The sequence below is a fragment of the Anabrus simplex genome, chromosome 4, assembly GCF_040414725.1.
Source record: "Anabrus simplex isolate iqAnaSimp1 chromosome 4, ASM4041472v1, whole genome shotgun sequence".
NCBI lineage: Eukaryota > Metazoa > Arthropoda > Insecta > Orthoptera > Tettigoniidae > Anabrus > Anabrus simplex.
In genome coordinates, this window is record NC_090268.1 from 283,168,996 (window position 1) to 283,190,308 (window position 21,313).

The window sequence follows — 21,313 nt, forward strand, 5'->3', positions numbered from 1 at the left end:
CATCAACAGCAGTATATGCCCTCAATCCATACGAGTACTGCGGACAGGTTTGGAATTTAATCCAAGCTTTTGGCACCCATTCTAGTGATTAGAAATTGTATACCATCACTTCCCGTACCCTGTCGGCCAATGTTCTGATGATGAAATTATTTTTGACCAACGGGACTCGAACCAGGCAACCATGGTGTCAAACCATTTATACACTTCACGCTTTAAGGACCATGGACACCAAGCGGGCTACGAAGTCTAACCTAACCCAACCCCATGGCACTGCAGCCCTGAAGGGCCTTGGCCTACCAAGCGACGACTGCTCAGCCCGAAGGCCTGCAGATTACGAGGTGACGTGTGGTCAGCACGACATCTCGAATCTTCTTGGACGTTACTCTTGGCTTTCTAGACCGGGGCCGCTATCCCACCGTCAGATAGAGCCCCAATTCTAAACACGTAGGCTGAGTGGACCTCGAACCAACCCTCAGATCCACGTAAAAATCCCTGACCTGGCCGGGAATTGAACCCGGGACTTCCGAGTAAGAGGCAGATATGCTACCCCTAAACCACGGGCCGGCTACTAGGTCTAACAATAACACTGATACTTTGAACAACATCCAGTCACAATCAAAATATACAAATAAGGACTGCAACTACCATAGGAAAAGCGTCTTCTTTGAATGAATTTAGTTTAATTGGACACACAGATATTTGATATTTCACTTCTTGAAGAATGGGAACATTGAATAAATAAATGAAAACGTCTGTGAAAGAGGCAGGAAAGGAATGGCTACTCTGGCATCACATGCATGTGTCATCGAAGTCCAGCAGTGTTGGTCAAGGAGACTGGAAGCAGGAGAACGTAACACAAGTATATAACTGGAAATATTGCCAGATACGCCGGTCCCACGGTCTAGGTGCAGCGTACTTTCCTCTCACCCGGAGGCCTCGGGTTCCTTTCCCGGCCAGGTCAAGTATCTTTACCAGGATCTGAAGATTGGTTCTAGGTTCTCTCAGCCTATGTGATTATAATTGAGGAGCGGATTTGCCGCACTGACCATGCGTCACCTTGTAAACTGCAGGCTTTCGGGATGAGCAGCGGTCGCTTGGTAGGCCAAGGCTCCAGCGCCGTGGGGTTTGGTTTTTGTAGTCAGGCACAGTAATATCCTCAAAATAACACCCACGTCTATCAAATCTGATGGTAATTATAATAATGTTCGTACTACGCGCTACTAACTACAGTACTTTAAAGGGTTTTGAAGACATCAAAGTGCCGGACTTTTGTCCTTGAGTTCTTTCACGTGCTATTAAATCTATCAAGACGATCCAGACATATTTCAGCACAGGACTGAAACGGGATTGAGCCTGCGATTTTGGTCTCAGAAAGTCAGTGCTCTACCATCTGGACCACTCGTCTCGGTATAATTTATGATATTAAAGAAAAGTTCATATTTAAATACTAGAACAAGAAACGTTTCGACTCAGAATGACATGGTTCTCTAATTTTCGTTTCCTTTCCTCATTCCATGAAATTAGTACCCGTTCTGGTTCCTTACTTGAAATTCCACTAAGTCGAACGAATTCCTACAATCATTCCTTTTTAGTTACCGCATCGAGACTCTGGAATACACTCCCAATGGACATTCGGCACCTTACTTCCTCTCATAAATTCAAATCTGCCTGCAGAAAGTTTTTCCTGGTAACATAAAACTGAGTTGTGTGAGTCATTGTGTGTATGTTTGTGAATGGGTTTTCTTCATTTATTATTATTATTATTATTATTATTATTAATAATATTGTTATTATTATTAGTAATTATCACATTAATTGCTGTACTGATATGTAGGCCTAACTTATCGGTAGTCTTAGAATTATCTGTCTGTAGTATTATTTCTTTTTAGAATTTCTATGTCTTAATTTTATGTTTACATTTTTAAATTCTGTTTATAGTGGTTAAGTATAAGAGAGGGCCGTGAGCCCTAACTTCGCCACAAATGTAAGTCAGGAATAAATAAATAAAATAAAATAAAATAAATAATTAAGGCCACGGCCGCTTCCTTCCCATTCCTAGGCCTTTCCTATCCCATCGTCGCCATAAGACCTATCTGTGTCGGTGCGACGTAAAGCAAATAGCAGAGATACTCTTGTATGGAAGAATCTACATTAAATATTTTATACTTCGTCCTGTATTATAACCCTTCCTTTCCCTCCCTTTCTTATCTCACTCTGTAATATACATTCCTTCAATACATACTTTTTGGAGTAGAAAAGATGTACAGTTTCGGAACCGTCAAATAAAATATAATAATAATTTTAAAAAATTGAAATGGAAATAATTTCTAGATAACCAGTGCATTAGCAGTGTTCAATATATCACCTAAAAAGGAAGAACCAATGTATCTAGCAACAAGAGTCTCACTTCTGCATGATGTCATCAGGTGATGCTGCCATCTTGAGGTACTAAAGTCGCTGTGCCGTGCGGGATAACAATTTATTAGTGTAGCTCTGGACTCCGGGATGGTAGCGTAGCACGCCTTATGAGGTGTAGTTTGTTTCATCTCTGCAATTTCTACAAGTATACGTCGAACAAATATTAAAAAATGAACTTTGGAGAAAATTGTGGTGCGCAGAAGAGCAAACAACTTCTTTCATTCGCAAAATGTCGCTACATATAGGCAATAAATGGCTCTAAAAGTATCTTGAACACATTGAATAGGATAGAGGGGCTTGTACGAATTGCAAGAGATACAAAATGACCTATGTCGACGCCGAAAGGCTTATCGGGATCGTGTCAAGTTAAAGACGCCCGAGGGTCGTAAGGCGAGTTCCACGCAACTGGAATTCCAGCTGAGCACACATCTACTGCCCCAGTGGTGGAAGAATGTCCAAGCCCATTCTTTTATCATGTTATTAGTTTGTTTGCGTTCCACTAACTACTTTTACGCGTTGTAGAGACGTGGATGTGCCGGAATTTTGCCCCTCAGGAGTTCATTAACTTGTCGGTAAATGTACCGACACAAGACTGACCTATTTGAGCACCTTCAAATACCGCTGGACTGAGCCAGGGTCGAACCTGCCAAGATGGTGCTCAGAAGGCCAACGCTCTACAATCCCGTGATACTCAGCCCGCAAGGCCAAGCTAAGCAGATACTTTATTTCGACAAAGCCTATCACATGGTAAGCATTCTACGTCATAACTGGTGGCCCTGTCCCCAACACAGCCTCGTTGGAAATTCGTTCAATATTATGTTTCTTTTCACTTAACACTGGTCTGTATTTAGCACAGTGTCCCAAGTAGCAGATTCCATATCGGTTAGTTACCTAGCCGTTTCTTGAAAGATCTCAAAAAAGTTAAAAATATATCAAACATCCCTCGCCGTAACTTATTCCAATTCCTCTTCCTATAAACGAATATATGCACACTTCTGAAGAGTGAGGAGAGGTGGAGAGAGCTAAATACGGGAAATTTGCATGAAGGAGGGGAAGGTACTTGCTTCCCTGCCTGCCCGCCCGCACATCGCTTTGGCACGACGATGAAGAGAGAGAGGGGAATGAGGTGAGGAACCACATGGCTCCTTGAAGGCAACAGACATACTGTGAATGTCAACTCATTGAGGGTGAAATTCCCAGTTTCTTTGTAATACTTGCGTGCCAAGGCTGGCTGAACTGTTAGCGGTCTCGACCATGACTTCATTATCAAATGGCATCACGCTCAGCCACTGAAAGAAAGAATGACCCTTATTTTCGTCAATATAAGCCCTACTAAGTTAAACTAATTTTAAACACTTGCAAGCACTGTCAAAAGAAGAATTAATATACTCTGCACTAAAATATGCACGGATATCAAATTTGAACGCAAAATATTAACATGAAAGGAAGTAACCATTTCATTTAAAGACCTAGGACCTACCCTTTTACTGAAATAATATACCATTCCTTCTTAATATAATTATGGAAATGGGAGAGAAATTAAGTGGGACAAACGACATGTAAAAATAAAAGACAGAGACAATGCTTCCATTTACAAAGACTTGTAAATTAATATTCTTCACAATAAAAAAATATGAACAATGATAGGTGAGTTCTAATAAAGAAAAGTAAAATATTCTCAAAATATCATAATAAACTGTCTTAAAAGAAACAAAGGAGCGCATTTTGTAAGAAAATACATAAATAAAATGAACGCTTCCTGAACACGACAAAGACAAGACAAAGACACCTCCGTACAGGCCATGAAGGCCCTTAGAGGAGTGGAAGGTAAAGGCTTCCACCATTGTTAACCTCGGCACGTGATGGGGTAGAGTGGTTAGCTCTACGCCCGGCCGCCTTTGCCCCCAGGAATTAACCTGGTACTCATTTTTGGTGTAGGCTGAGTGAACCTCAGGGCCATATGCACCTCCGGAAGTGGAAATCTCGTTTCTTAAATTTCACGACTTCCTGACGGGGATTCGAACCCGCGTCCTTCCGGGCGAACCGAGCACGCCTTTACCGCCTCGGCCAGGCAGCCCCTTCCTGAACACGAAATAAATTATATTTGTATAAAATGAAAATTAGAGTATAATCTTAAACAGTGCACTAGTTTTCCACCAAAGATAATACTTTTCTAGCCAATCAAATGATTGGAGGGAACTAATTAAGGAAAAATGGAAACTGAATGGTTCTTCATTACTTTGTTAATAGGAAAGGATTTTCATTTCCGGCTTTTAAAAGGGCTGTCTTGCCTTCTAGTTGCCTTTTCAAGTTGCCCCGATTTTCTGCGGGGTTTAAGTCCCTCCGTGCCCTCTTCCTGGCATCACCTTATCTAAAACCAAACTGTGTGTTTTAGTAAGAGTGTAGAGAAAAAGCGCTGAAAACTCATAACGGTCACCAACTACTGAAGCTGTTTAACTCCATTGTTTTAGCAGTTTGGAAGCACTGAATACATGAGATATCCGTATTCAGTATTCGAATGGGTCGAGGTGAAATGAAATGGCGTATGGCTTTTAGTGCCGGGAGTGTGCGAGGACAAGTTCGGCTCGCCAGATGTAGGTCTTTTGATTTGACGCCCGTAGGCGATTTGCGCGTCGTTACGAGGATGAAATGATGATAAAGACGACACATAGACTCACCCCCGTGCCAGCGGAATTAACCAATTATGGTTAAAATTCCCGACCCTGCCGGGAATCGAACCCGGGACCCCAGTGACCAAAGGCCAGCACGCTAACCATTTATCCATGGAGCCGGACAAGGGTCGAGGTGCTGTGTGCTATTCTGTATTGCAGAAAATACATTACAGATCCATAAGTTATTCACAGGGGAAAACGTGCTAAGTTTTTATTTTACACTGACTGACAGAGCAAATGCAACACCAAGAAGGAGTGGTCAGAACTTTATGCCAATTGCAGGGTAGACTGACGTCACTGAGGTATGCTCATGATGTGAAATGCGCCGCTGTGCTGCGCACGTAGCGAACGATAAATGGGACACGGCGTTGGCGAATGGCCCACTTCGTACCGTGATTTCTCAGCCGACAGTCATTGTAGAACGTGTTGTCGTGTGCCACAGGACACGTGTATAGCTAAGAATGCCAGGCCGCCGTCAACGGAGGCATTTCCAGGAGACAGACGACTTTACAAGGGGTATGGTGATCGGGCTGAGAAGGGCAGGTTGGTCGCTTCGTCAAATCGCAGCCGATACCCATAGGGATGTGTCCACGGTGCAGCGCCTGTGGCGAAGATGGTTGGCGCAGGGACATGTGGCACGTGCGAGGGGTCCAGGCGCAGCCCGAGTGACGTCAGCACGCGAGGATCGGCGCATCCGCCGCCAAGCGGTGGCAGCCCCGCACGCCACGTCAACCGCCATTCTTCAGCATGTGCAAGACACCCTGGCTGTTCCAATATCGACCAGAACAATTTCCCGTCGATTGGTTGAAGGAGGCCTGACTCCCGGCGTCCGCTCCGCTCAGAAGACTACCATTGACTCCACAGCATAGACGTGCACGCCTGGCATGGTGCCGGGCTAGAGCGACTTGGATGAGGGAATGGCGGAACGTCGTGTTCTCCGATGAGTCACGCTTCTGTTCTGTCAGTGATAGTCACCGCAGACGAGTGTGGCGTCGGCGTGGAGAAAGGTCAAATCCGGCAGTAACTGTGGAGCGCCCTACCGCTAGACAACGCGGCATCATGGTTTGGGGCGCTATTGCGTATGATTCCACGTCACCTCTAGTGCGTATTCAAGGCACGTTAAATGCCCACCGCTACGTGCAGCATGTGCTGCGGCCGGTGGCACTCCCGTACCTTCAGGGGCTGCCCAATGCTCTGTTTCAGCAGGATAATGCCCGCCCACACACTGCTCGCATCTCCCAACAGGCTCTACGAGGTGTACAGATGCTTCCGTGGCCAGCGTACTCTCCGGATCTCTCACCAATCGAACACGTGTGGGATCTCATTGAACGCCGTTTGCAAACTCTGCCCCAGCCTCGTACGGACGACCAACTGTGGCAAATGCTTGACAGAGAATGGAGAACCGTCCCTCAGGACACCATCCGCACTCTTATTGACTCTGTACCTCAACGCGTTTCTGCGTGCATCGCCGCTCGCGGTGGTCCTACATCCTACTGAGTCGATGCCGTGCGCATTGTGTAACCTGCATATCGGTTTGAAATAAACATCAATTATTCTTCCGTGCCGACTCTGTTTTTTCCCCAACTTTCATCCCTTTCGAACCACTCCTCCCTGGTGTTGCATATGCTCTGTCAGTCAGTGTATTTTCGCGAACTGCCATATGGTATAGAAATATTCCTTCTTACTATGCCCATTTTTCCACCTTTATAAAGCCGTTGAATTTTTAATAACTGCTGAGTTATTTTCCGTAGGGTGTATTATTATTATTATTATTATTATTATTATTATTATTATTATTATTATTATTATTATTATTATTATTATTAATATATTTTAAGCCTCCGTGGCTCAGGCGGCAACGCGCCGGCCTCTCACCGCTGGATACCGTGGTTCAGTCCGACTCGAACCCGTCCTGGGATGTCCCGGCACTAAAAGCCATACGACATTTCATTTCATACCGTGGTTCAAATCCCGGTCACTCCATGTGAGATTTTTGCTGGACAAAGCGGAGGCGGGACAGGTTTTTCTCCGGGTACTCCGGTTTTTCCTGTCATCTTTCATCCCAGCAACACTCTCCATTCACATTTCCTTTCATCTATCAGTCATTTATCATTGCCCCAGAGGAGTGCGACAGGCTTCGGCAGCCGGCACACTTCCTATCCTCGCCGCTAGATAGGGGCTTCATTCATTCCATCCCTGACCCGGTCAAATGACTGGAAACAGGCTGTGGATTTTCAATATCATATTTTATCCTCAACAACCAAAGTAAAAATAACCTGGAATTAAATAATTATGATCATCAGAGACGCAAGGGTGTTTGAAAAACCGTTCCTATGGAGTTATTGATGAGAATGATCAAACACTTGGGGTGGAATTTCATCGTCCACAGTTCTTCACAATTAAATTACTGTGAATTAATTGTTTTTCTTGATTAGGAGGAGCCAGTAGCCTATAGCCAGCATATTCAACCACAGAAACATCTTTATCAGTTCCCGAGGAAATGGTGTTGGGAATGACCTCTGAGTGCGTAACGTCGCAGGGCACACCTCCTGGAAGATGAATATATGTGACGTTGCCTCGCTTACGTCCCCTTCATCCTCAGGGTTTGCAAAATCTACGCCCAAACGTTACCCGTTTCCCTTTCCACCAGGAATTCTTGTGATCACGAGTGTACAACTCTGAAATTCTTAGGTGATTTTGTTCTTATTTGATGTCTACTCGATTGGATATACCAATGCACTTAGTAACAAGAGTCTAACTTCAGTATGATCTCATCGCGTGTTGCAATAATACCGCCATACTGCGGTACTGAAGTCGCCATGCCACGCGATTAACAATCATTAGTGTAGTTCTGTATTCGGGCGTGGTAGCACATCGTGTGACTTTGGAACGGAGTGACTACGACTAACTGACTTCACTAGTAAAGACAGCTCTAATATTATCTTTCCTCTGACACGCACAGCATCAAGTGCAATGTACCACAAGAGAGTCTCAGTATCAGCCAAAATCTCAGATAATAAAAATAAAATAAATTGTTATTCTTTCTGGCCTTTTCCTCAATTTATTGGAGTCGGCACTTGATACGGATTTGGCCTAGTTTTACGTCCCGATGCCCTCTTTCACGCCAATCCTATGTGGAGGGATGTATTCTTTATTTATTTATTCATTCATTTATTCATTCATTCATTCATTCATTCATTCATTCATTCATTCATTCATTCATTTATTTATTTATTTATTTATTTATTTATTTATTTATTTATTTATTTATTTATTTATTTATTTATTTATTAATCTGCTTACCCTCCAGGGTTGGTTTTTCCCTCGGACTCAGCGAAGGATACCACCTCTACCGCCTCAAGGGCAGTGTTCTGGAGCGTAAGACATTGGGTCGTGGGATACAACTAGGGAGAATGACCAGTACCTCGCCCAGGCGGCCTCACCTGCTATACTTTACAGGGGCCTTAGTGGGGGATGGGAAGATTGGAAGGGATAGACAAGGAAGAGGGAAGGAAGCGGCCATGGCCTTAGGTACCATCCCGGCATTTGCCTGGAGGTGAAGTGAGAAACCACGGAAAAACACTTCCAGGATGGCTGAGGTGGGAATCGAACCCATCTCTACTCAGTTGACCTCCCGAGGCTGAGTGGACCCCGCACCACTTTTCAAATTTCGTGGCAGAGCCTGGAATCGAACCCGGGTCTCTGGGGGTATTTATTTATTTATTTATTTATTTACTTATTTATTTATTTATTTATTTATTTATTTATTTATTTATTAAACCAAACCCGTAAGATACCGAATTGCGTGTTTCTCTGGTAGTTAGTAGTGTGGTGTATTGTGAATAAATGAAGAGATGTGTATCAAGACTAACACCCAGTCTAGGAGACAGAGGAATGAACCAAACGCAGTTGAATTTTTCGATCCGAATGAGAATCGAACCCGAGGCCCCTCTGAACTAAAGACCAGTACGCTGATAATTATAATTCAGTCAAGCAGCTAGAAAGAAAGGGTAAAATATTATTACTAACAAAACCAAATTCCATGGCCCTATAGCCCTTGAAGGGCCTTGGCCTACCAAGCGACCACTGCTCAGCCTGACGGCCTGCAGATTACGAGGTGTCGTGTGGTCAGCACGACGGATCATCTCGGCCGTTATTCTTGGTTTTCTAGACCGGGGCCGCTATCTCACCTTCAGATAGCTCATCAGTTCCAATCACGTAGGCTGAGTGGACCTCGAACCAACCCTCAGGTCCAGGTAAAAATCTCTGAACTGGCCGTGAATCGAACCCGGGGCCTCCGGGTAAGAGGCAGGCACGCTACCCCTACACCACGGGGCCGGCTTTATTATTATTATTATTATTATTATTATTATTATTATTATTATTATTATTATTATTTTATTATTATTATTATTATTATTATTATTATTATTATTATTATTATTATTATTATTATTATCTTAATCTGTTTATCCTCCAGGGTCGGTTTTTCCCACGGACTAAGCGTGGGATCCCACCTCTACCGCCTCAAGAGCAGTGTCCTGGAGCTTCAGACTTTGGGTCGGGAGATACAACTGGGGAGAATGACCAGTACCTCGCCCAGGCGGCCTCACCTGCTATGCTGAACAGGGGCCTTGCGGTGGGATGGGAAGATTGGATGGGACAGGCAAGGAAGAGGGAAGGAAGCGGCCGTGGCCTTCAGTTAGGTACCATCCCGGCATTTGCCTGGAGGAGAAGTGGGAAACCACGGAAAACCACTTCTAGGATGGCTGAGGTGGGAATCGAACCCACCTCTACTCAGTTGACCTCCCGAGGCTGAGTGGACCCCGTTCCAGCCCTCATACCACTTTTCAAATTTCGTGGCAGAGCCGGGAATCGAACCCGGACCTCCGGGGGTGGCAGCTAATCACGCTAGCCACTACACCACAGAGGCGGACTATTATTATTAATATTATTATTATTATTATTTTTATTATTAAAATAATTTCGTGTGGATATTTCTAGCCGAGTGCAGCCCTTGAAAGGCAGACCCTCCGATGAGGGTGGGCGGCATCTGCCATTTGTAGTTAACTGCGTGTTATTGTGGTGGAGGATAGTGTTATGTGTGGTGTGTGAGTTGCAGGGATGTTGGGGACAGCACAAACACCCAGCCCCCGGGCCATTGGAATTAACCAATGAAGGTTAAAATCCCCGACCCGGCCGGGAATCGAACCCGGGACCCTCTGAACCGAAGGCCAGTACGCTGACCGTTCAGCCAACGAGTCGGACATTATTATTATTATTATTATTATTATTATTATTATTATTATTATTATTAGCCTGAAGACGAAGACAGGTCACAAAAAGTGTTAACTATCAGATTTTTTAACTCGTCTATTTTTAAAAGTCAAAATAGGAGTCAGCCACTATATCTATCTAATTCCGTTGCCTTATATTCCCCATTCATATATCGATTTTCGTATGTGCATGTTGGCACACCTGGTACTTCTTGGTTTTGAAGCAAGTGGTTCGCTGGAATCCCGTTAGATGGCTCTTCAAGTACCAACTGTTCTAACAAACATTCTGCCGCCGTATCTTCAACGTAAACGTGGAAAAAGAATACAGTATCCTAATTCCACGTACTCCAGTTGACTGTCTCTTACAGCGGCATGTGATCCTATTGTATTAATATTATTCAATTAACAAGGAATGCAATAACAATTAAGAAGCCTGTTTTTTTACTAAATCATAATAACCATCAAGGAACCGCAGTTCGGAAGCTTACTCAGCTTACCCATCAAATGATAAAAGGTAATGCCACATACACTGCCGGAACTTTTCAGAACCTTGTATTCTTCTTGGTTCATTCTTGCTAGTATTTAACACACTCATTAGCCAGCATACTATTCTTCACTACTTAATTTTTCGATCATCAGAAATGTTCAAATACTTGCATTTGTACTTCAGCAGGAACTTTACGGCAACATCATGACAAACAACAGTCCAAAATAACAGAAAATGATTTAACTTTCATGAGCCTCCGTGGCTCAGGCGGCAGCGCACCGGCCTCTCACCGCTGGGTTCCGGTCACTCCATGTGGATTTGTGCTGGACAAAGCGGAGGCGGGACAGGTTTTTCTCCGGCTACTCCGGTTTTCCCTGTCATAATTCATTCCAGTATTCCACTATAATTTTATTTCATCTGTCATTCATTAATTATTGCCCCAGAGGAGTGCGATAGGCTTCGGCAGCCGGCACAATTCGGCAATTCCTATCCTCGCCGCTATATGGGGGCTACATTCAATCCATTCCTGACCCGGTCGAATGAATGGAAACAGGCTGTGGATTTTTCATTTATCTTTCATCTGTTTACCAGACATAATTCATGCTAAAGGTAAGAATTTATAGAAACGCAGAGCCAACGAATTTCTGGCCAGTGGCTTACGAGAAAAGAACGTCGGAATATTACAATACTCTACTAGTACATATCACGTCAAACTGATGGAAGGAGTTAAAATAAAAATTATGACACTCTTTGAAAACATATACTTGCAGCAAGGCGGACCGGGGGAGGGGCGACAGACTTACCGTGGTTCCATGCACTATTCCCTGCGGTCCGATGTAACAGTAGCTTCCAGCTGTCATTTGGCCGTACCTATGAGAACAGGAAAGGATTTCCTGATTAATGGAGCCTATAAGGCTACAAGAGGGGATGGTGAATGGTTGAGATAGAAGTAAACCGAGGAAGAATACGATCATTCAACTTACATGGTGACACCTAAAGCAAACATGTCATCATAATGCTGCCTGCTGGAGTAATTTGGTATTACCATCCCGTTGGTAATGACCGCCCGAGGAGCTGCAGGCGTGCTGGGAAATAGTCCTAGTGGATGTCCTGAATACATAACCAGCGTCTGGTGGTCGTCCATCTGAGACAGATATTGCATCACTAGCCAGAACTGGAAAAGAAACAATTTTACATTATGTGAAAATCAAGTTAGAATACCTCAGTCTCATCATTCATCGAAAATTATCATACGTTTAATGTGCTACACATGAAGATAAATAAAATCAGAAAACAACCCGTGGTAAATGAGCTTAATAAGAACCTTCGCCTGGCAAGACAACTGCTGCCCAGCCGGATGTGCTACAGATATTAGTGTTGCGGGATAATACCCTTGCAAGGTTTCTTGAACGACTTCACTACCTATCGTATCAAACAGATCCTCAGGTTGAGCAAGCCCTGTCCCAGCCCTCAGCCCTGTATTAAAATCCTCGGACAGGCTGGGAATCGAACCTGTGTCATTTGGGTAACAGGTAAGCGCGCTAACCCTCCCTTATTGGGCTGGAAGCCTAACAACCCTTTTAAAAATATTCGGACAAAGTCGTACAATACCCATCCTTCATTATTGTAATGAAGTTTACAACAGCCGGGGCGCATCACTTTCTACCAAGCTTGAACCAGCCCATAATGTACACGGTACGCCGGATTCATTCTTGATTTATCCTATGTTTGGTCATACTCCTCCAGCGGTCTGCACGTTCACGCGTTTTAAGAGCGGCAGTATAATACTGGTGTCCGCCTCTGTAGTGTAGTGGTTAGTGTAATTAGCTACCGCCCCCGGAGGCCCGGGTTCGATTCCCGGCTCTGCCACGAAATTTGAAAACTGGTACGACGACTGGAACGGGGTCCACTCAGCCTCGGGAAGTCAACTGAGTAGAGGTAGGTTTCAATTCCCGTCCCAGCCATCCTCGAAGTGGTTTTCTGTGGTTTCCCACTTCTTCTCCAGGCAAATGCCGGGATAATACCTAACTTTAGGCCACAGCCACGTCCCTCTTCCTTGCCTATCCCTACCAATCTTCCCATGTCCCGCATGGCACCCGTTCAGCATAGCAGGTGAGGCCGCCTGAGCGAGGAACTAGCCCTCCTCCCCAGTTGTATCCACTCCCAAATGTCTCACGCGGGAAAATTCCCTTGTAAGGTGTTTTTTTTTCTTTTTTTTTTCTTGGCTTTGGGTCGCACCGACACAGATAGGTCTTAAGGCGACGATGGGATAGGAAAGGGCTAGGAGTGGGAAGGAAGCGGTCGTGGCCTTAATTAAGGTACAGCCCCAGCATTTGCCTGGTGGTAAAATGGGAAACCACGGAAAAACATCTTCAGGGCTGCCGACAGTGGGATTCGAACCCACTATCTCCCGGATGCAAGCTCACGGCTGCGCGCTCCTAACCGAACGGCCAACTTGCCCGGTGTAACGTTTCTTGAACGACTCCACGACCTTAAGGCTATAGAGTTGGGATCCCTCGCTGAGTCCGGGGGTAAAATATAATACACACAACAAATAGTTTATCTAGGTTCCTACGTTCAATCAGTTCATGAGCTGATGTTTAATTTGTTTTATTTTTGAGCGACTGTACTTTTCCGATCAAGAGTCCGCTCAGTTTTTGTGTTAGAATGTGTGCACATTAGAGAGAACCAAATGGGCTTTATATTGTGCCAAATCTCCGAAGAATTGTACAAATATACATTTCTGAAAGATATTAAATACCTGCAGTGGGTTTGATGTGGAGAGGCGTTCTGTGGTCAGCAGACTGCTAGGCACTTGGGAAGATATAATGATGGGGGTCTCATTATCTTAGTGGCTTAACTGCTGACTTCCCACCCGGACGGCGGAGGTTCAAACCTGGTCGATACTGGGTTGAAATGTTCATCTTAAAAACCACGTGGCTCCAAGAGTATTCGACCTTAAATCAAAAGGAAACTGGATGGCTCCAACGAGAAATAAAGGAAGAAAGAAACAAAGAGAAAGGAAAATCGGTGTTCATGTTTAGGACAAGAAGGATCTTAGCTACACGCTGTTCAAAATAGTTCAGCTGGAGGAGGAGGCCCCTCATAAACAAGTGCCTTAAATAGATGCGTATCACCGGCTATTTTTTTAAATCCCATTCAATTGCATTCTGTCTAGAATGCTCAATAAATGGTCTACAGAAATGTAATCATGCAAAAATCATATTTGTGCGTCAACGACGGGTGCCAACGGCTGGTATATGATAATTATTTTCACATACTGTTAAAAAATCAACACTTTGAATAGACAAGTCAACTGGGTCAGCCTATTCACGGAGTTAGTTAAAAATAAAGAGAATTTTATGATGCAACTCTGTAAACCGACGTTAATACTGCAGACCATTCAGGGATTCACATGCAAACTGAATGCAAAGTAATGAACCGCCAGCAGTGGCTGTTTGACTGAATGAGTCGGATTGGAATTTATAATGATATCGCAACCAGAGCATGTGAAATTACATTCAGAGCATGGCATTAACACTGATGTTTGAAAATTCTCTCGTTATTTTTTACTAATGAAGCATTAAATAGGAATGAAGTATTGCTTATTGATCCGAAAACTTTGTATTAAAGCCATTTAAAGGTCTGTTATATTTTGTTCCACTACCAGAATCCTGTGAGACATTCGCCGTGCTTATTCATATTCAAATATGTTATGGCATTGCTCTAAATCACGACTTCTCAATTTTTTTTGTGTTTGGATTGCGGCATTCTCTTTTACTTTGTGGAATATTGCGGCATATTCGCCGTGCTTTGGAAGGATTCAAACGTCAGAAAGCAGTCCCTAGCAGGAATTATACAAACTACTGGAACGTCCGAGACGAACACAGACACAGACTCCCAGTCCCCGAGGTAGATGAATTAATCAGACAAAGCTAAAAACCCGACCAGATCGGGAATCGAACTTGAGTTCCTCCGAACCGAAGACCATGATAGCTATCACAACATTTTTTGAAGAAAATCTGAAAATGAACTATAGGAATAAGAACATTTTCATTTTTACGGGCAGCCAAGCGGCCATTAAGGCACTAGAGGCAGTCCGGATAATATCCAGAATTGTCTGGTATTGCCACTCACTTCTCCTGAAGCTCTCCAAATACAACATTGTCAAAATAATATGGGTACCAGGGCATGCAGGTATAGAAGGAAATGAAAAGGCAGATAAACTGGCCAGGAAAGGGGCAGAAACACATTTTGTAGGCCCAGAACCAGTATGCGGGATTTCCTATGGACAAGCCCGACACTACACAGGAAATTGGGTGCAAAAGAAACAAATGGAAAACTGGAAAAATACTCCAGGATGCAGGCTTACAAAGGAACTGATAAAAGGACCAAACAAGAAGCATACTAAAGAACTGTTGAAACTCAGCAGAGAAAATATAAGATGGGTAGTAGGACTGTTGACAGGAATTAGAGTAATAAGAGACAGCATATGTAGGAAATGCAATGAAGCAGAGGAATCAGCTGTACACATACTTTTCGAATGTGAGGTGCTGGGTAGAATCAGACTCTCCACTCTAGGACTACCAGGTGAAGAGAGAGAAAAAATCCAAGAAGACCCAATAAGAACAACCTGCAGCTTTGTGAAAGGAGCAGGTATATCTAGGTGGGAATGAAGGAAAAATATGGTAGCAAAAGAATTTAGAGGTCGACGTTAATTAGGAACTAATACTTAGAGGCCCCATGAAGAAATGAAGAAGAAGAAGAAGAACCGAAGCCCACTATGCTGACCATTCAGACAAGCATGCAGTTACAGTAGAATTCCATTAGTGCGGTATCTAATAGTCCGGAACGCCCGATGGTCCGGCACCATTCCAGGATTTTTAATATCATTATCTCTTAATAATGATCCCTCCTGAACAATTTGGTGCATTTGTCGAAACCATTGGAAGTGTACTTTTTATTATTTCAAAGTAAATAGTGCAAATGTATCTGATACAATCCAGTTGCTATGCATTGACTTCCTTAAATATCTCTATCTCTGGAAATATTCAGTCTGGAAGGCTGTGTGCTATACTGAGTACTGGAAAGCCAACCATATGATAAAAAACGAGATTTAAAAAATTGAACGTATGGGCCACGTTCAAAAACGGATGGGAACATGCCTTCAAAAATTGAAGCGGACAGAAGGAAAAGGGAAGTTGTAGATGGAAAGACTCTAAATGGTAAAGGAAGACTTACAGATAAAAATATCGATGAACTTCGGCATTATTATGGAATGACAATAAGAAACAACACGATTGAAAAGAGGAGTGTGTTATTAAACTAATGATTCTGCTGATCAACATTTTACTGCAAAACGCCGTGTTAGAGCTGTTTTCCCTGTACGCCTTAACCTATATCGTAGTAAGAGGTACCGCCCGATAGTCCGGCATTTTCGGTAATCCGGCACCGGGCCGGTCCCCATCGTGCCGGACTATCGGACTTCTACTGTACTCAGTCCACCCACCCCTCAACAGCTTCCATATTGTCACAGCCACAAACATGTCGATCACTCATCCCCTCATTGCGCCTGAAAAATCCGCTATCAGCTTAGAATTCTGGTTCTATCATCTCAGGTTCAGTATTGCATGAACTATATCAACAAATTTTCGTTCTCTGATACATGTGCTGCGGGTCAGTATTTTCCCCGTCAACAATGTCACATAGCGGTATTTCGAGGCGCAACGACGATATACTATTTCAGTTCTAATGTTGAAAATATTTCTTAGCACATACTACGAAAAACGCGTCGACAGTTGAAGGGCTAAATGGCCCGGAAAAATTTTAAATTGTGAGTCTTGGATAACTATCAAACTAAAAATGTAAAAACATTTCAAAAATCACTTCCGACCTAAATGCAGTTCCGGAAAAACAGCCTAAAATCTCTTGTTTTTTTACTCGTATTCGTTTGTATTCAAATCCTAGCCTAATTATTTACATAATTATTTCTGTAATGTGTTCCTTAGTTTAATACCCTCAGGCCTTTTTGAGTTTTTGAAAAAGTCCACACCGAACGTATAGTTATAAGGGCTTAAGTGAAACTCTGCATTGACTCACATTAGCGCTCGTAGTGGTGGAAAAATGCGAACTGCTAAATCGACGTGATAACGATGATTAAGAAAAGGATTTTAATTTTGATTTGTTTTGCTATTTGCTTTACGTCGCACCGACACTGATAGGTCTTATGGCGACGATGGAATAGTAAAGGGCTACGAGATGGAAAGAAGCGGCCGTGGCCTTAATTAAGGTACATTTGGCTGGTGTGAAAATGTGAAACCACGGAAAATCATCTTCAGGGCTACAGACAATGGGATTCGAACCCACTATCTACCGGATGCAAGCTAACAGCTGCACGCTCCTAACCGTACGGCCAACTCGCCCGGTTTTTTTTATGAATAAATAAAATATATTGTCATACTTCATTATAAATAAAACATTTATTGCAGCAAAATAGCCATACATTAGTGGAAGGTGTTATAACAATTTAACACTTGCACCATTGGTCGCATAGTCTCTGATTGATCTAGTCCTCTTGTTGCAGAGTTCTAAGTGATATCGTTCACATAACTGTCCACATAATGTACACTTGCATGAGTTTGACGGTTCGTGGTATGTTGGGTTTTCGCAGATGACATGGTGGAATCCATGTACTGCAAGTCTTATAAACACGTGCCTCGTCTCAAAATTTGCTGCTGTCCATGTACGATCGATTATGGCCCCAGTTCCATGCAATTCCGTGGGTACTTCTTCTCTTTTCCTTATTAGTGTCCTTAGTAGGTTCTCCGATGCCGTTGTGTTAGGTAGAGGGTACATTGTCCTTAAATCCTCTATGAGGAAAGTTTCCTGCGCGAGAAGGTAGACTAATCTGAATCTTGTTGTTTTTGCCACTCCGATTGCTCTTTTGATGTATGTTGCTTTAACTCTTTCCAGTGTTGCTAAGTTCTTTTCATTCAGGTGTGTCCATATAATTTCAATCCCATACGTAAGTATTGGAACAATTTTCGATTTGAAGAGCGCCATTGCTGTGTCAAGACTTAGTGTTCTGATGAAGCTTATGTCGTTTATCGCTCTAATTGCTTGTGTCGCTTTCTCTATTGTGTGTGTAGTGAAGCATTTTGCAGACGGCTGGAGTGTTATCCCTAGATATTTGTATTCTTTGGTGATCGATATTATTTTCCCGTCTAAGGTGATTCTTGTCGATTTTGGTATTTGCCCTCCTGATCTGAACACCATCATTTCCGTCTTCTCAGTGTTAATTACGAACTTGTGTTCAATGCACCATTTTCCCACTTCGTCTATAGTGTTCTGCGGTTTCTTTAAGCTTTTTGAGCCAATCACAATATCATCCGCATAGGCGTATGCTGCTACATCTTCATTTTGCGCAGTTTCCATAATGTCCTTCGCTGCCAGTATGAACAGCAGAGGGCTTAGTGGGTCCCCTTGGAGTACACCATTTGTTTGAATTATTGGTTCTGAAAGGTCTAGGCTGTCCGAGACTCTTATCTTGTTCCATTCATTTGTAGGTCATATCCCTAGGATGTTTTCAACACCGAGTTGCTTGGCCGAACTGTGGATTTTTAACAACGAACCTGGGTGAACAGAGGTTTTCGTCATTTATTAACATTAAAATATTTATAATTATCCCTGTTGCAATTTCTTGATGGATGCAGTATTTTTGTATCTGTAACTTGGCACAGGCGAAGGAAATAGTATTTCCACCCAAATCTCAGTCTCATCCTTGGCTGTGACAATATGGAAGCTGCTGGGGTGTGGGTGATGCCGAGTAATGGCATTCAGAGCATGACTCGTACATCAAAGTGTTATGAAAGGTGTTACTCATAGGATCGCATGCCCCGTGGTGTAGGGGAAGCATGCTTGCCTCTTACCCGGAGGCCCCGGGTTCGATTGACGGCCAGGCCAGGGATTTTTACCTAGACATGAGGGCTGGTTCGAGGTCCACTCAGCCTACGTTATTAGAATTGAGGAGCTATCTGACGGTGACATAGCGGCCCCGGTCTAGAAAGCCAAGAATAACGGCCGAGAGGATTCGTCGTGCTGACCACACGACACCCCGTAATCTGCAGGCCTTCGGGCTGAGCAGCGGTCGCTTGGTAGGCCAAGGCCCTTCAAGGGCCGTAGTGCCATGGGGTTTGGGTTGGGGTACTCATAAGATCAGTCGTACTGATACAGTGAGGAAAGCAATGGCAAACTACATCACTCCTCATCTTGCCTAGTACGCCTCAATTTAGCGCCGCCATCGGGTTATATATTTTCCCCGTAACCACGTAATCTCTGGTAGTGCTATCTAATGATCCAACCAACTTTTGGGATGATAACCTAACAAACATAATGATTTATAATTACGGGTGTGTTTGCGATTATTCTTCCGTGTATTGATCAACTGTGCAAAAGTAAATACCCGCGCATTTCTCACTGGGTTGCAACAATAATGTAATTACTGAACATTATTTCTATGCATATTGATTTTCAGTATTCACTTTATCACAGTCTACTCATTAGTCCATAGGGTTTCAGCCTGTGCGCCATAGCACCCTGGGGCGACTTGAATGTGCACCAGGAGCGCCGTGGAGTTTTCCGTATTAATGATGAAGAAAACAGCTATGTCAGCTTACGAAGAAAACTCAAAATGTACTTCATTCGTAATATATTCTTCTTCTGCTTCTTCTTCTTCTTCTTCTTCTTCAAGACGCCGTCTCCATACGGAGGTTGGCGATCCACGTAACCAGCTCTGATCTTTGCATTGTACTGAGCCATTACTAAGTGAATTTTTAGAGATATGAGGATCTTGAATGCAGTGATTTCCCTTTGCCTTCTGCATCCTAATGCCGTTGACCAAAATTTGACTCCTCGGCCTTTAGGGATAATTCCCTGCCGCCAGGACAACACAGTGCTCTAACCTTTACCTGCTCATCTACTCTCAGGGAGACTGTTGGCATTTGAGCTATAGGGAATCTCTTTATACCGGGAGATATTCTGTCCCTACGCAGTTTTACGCAGTAAGGGCAGAATGTGTAGATAAACAATACAAACTCTGCGTCCTAGGCAACGCAGAACATAAAGTATCATAGTTTCCATGGCTATGGTTTTAAAGCCCTCAAAATGGCCGACACTTAGGGCATTGTGATGGAGAAAAATAATAAATTACCTTTCTAACTGGTGTTATCTATGGATTGATTGTAAGAAATACACTTAGGGCACGACAATATAGCAAAATATTGTAATGGTTATAGCATCCGCCATGCCAACTTGCTATCGGCCGTATCGGCCCCACCCCCCTTACGCACGACCGCGCCAATCACAAGCAGCGATTAAGTGATGGGCGGGCCCTTCTCTCTTCTGTCCGTGGTCGCGCCGCATGGGACGACGGAAATTACTCGACTATTAATCTGGAGTCTTCCATCTCGCGAGGTTCCTGGATTCATTTGAGCATCCGGACTGTTCTAGAAGGGCTGGCGCAGGTATATAAGAGCAGTTACTTGCCTGCAGTTAGTGAGTGAGAGTTAGACAGAGAGTGAGTGAGAGCTAGACGGAGTGAGTGTGTGAGGAGCGAGATTGAGTTCGCTGATGTGAATTAGCGAAGAGCGCAGTCAGTGGTAGCCTGGGCTGAGGTGTCAGTCTGATGGAGTATCTGCCTGTTGGAGCCGAGGACTCGTTCCTGTTTCGTTGACGTCGTGCGTGTGTATCTCTTGGGGCCGGCTGCTGGAGAAGAACCTTGGGTGTTCTGGAGTAGCGCGAAGGGAACACTGGGTGCCGACGTGTGAAGACTGCGGAGTTCGACGGATTTAGTGAACAGCGGATACTATCCCGACCTGCGAGACTGACGTGTAGGCTATGGACCGTGACAGCATTAACGAGTGTGACTGAGTGGCTGAGAGAGTGCACTGTAAATAATCGATGACTCTGTGTGTGTGTGTGTGTGTGTGTGTGTGTGTGTGTGTGTGTGTGTGTGTGTGTGTGTGTGTGTGTGTGTGTGTGTGTGTGTGTGTGTGTGTGTGTGTGTGTGGAGTCATTGAAAGTCATAAGACAAGCAGATTTAAGCTAACAGCACAGAAGTAATGTGAATCACCGGCATCCGGCTGATTTATGCGTTCCATCATGTACGAAACCCGAGACAACTCGCAAATAGAAGAGGGAAATTAAGCTCAGAACCCCGTGGTATATAGAAGATTGAATGGGGTATAATTCAGACACAAACACAGGTTAGTATGAAAATTATATCAACAGCTGAGAAGAGGAAAGGTCAGACATTGTATTTAGTCCGGAAAGCGTCGCAGAGGACCATGGAATAACTTGGAATCATGCACGGTCAACCATTTAGAAGGCGTACGATGTGACGTATCACATGTGTTAGAAGAATTAATAATTGTAGGCTGTGTTCCTTTGTGAGGTTCTGCGAA

At 43.8% G+C, this 21,313-nt stretch overlaps 1 protein-coding gene across 1 annotated transcript in view; it reads right to left on the reverse strand.

Moving 5' to 3' along the window:
- Positions 1-21,313, reverse strand: part of LOC136871883 (urocanate hydratase) — a 252,569-nt gene that overhangs the window by 162,752 nt on the left and 68,504 nt on the right. Inside the window, exons 4-5 of the mRNA XM_067145541.2 lie at positions 11,837-12,027; positions 11,657-11,723 (exon numbers count right to left, since the gene is read on the reverse strand). Of these exons, the coding sequence (XP_067001642.2) occupies positions 11,657-11,723; positions 11,837-12,027 (258 nt within the window). The remainder of the gene's footprint in view (positions 1-11,656; positions 11,724-11,836; positions 12,028-21,313) is intronic.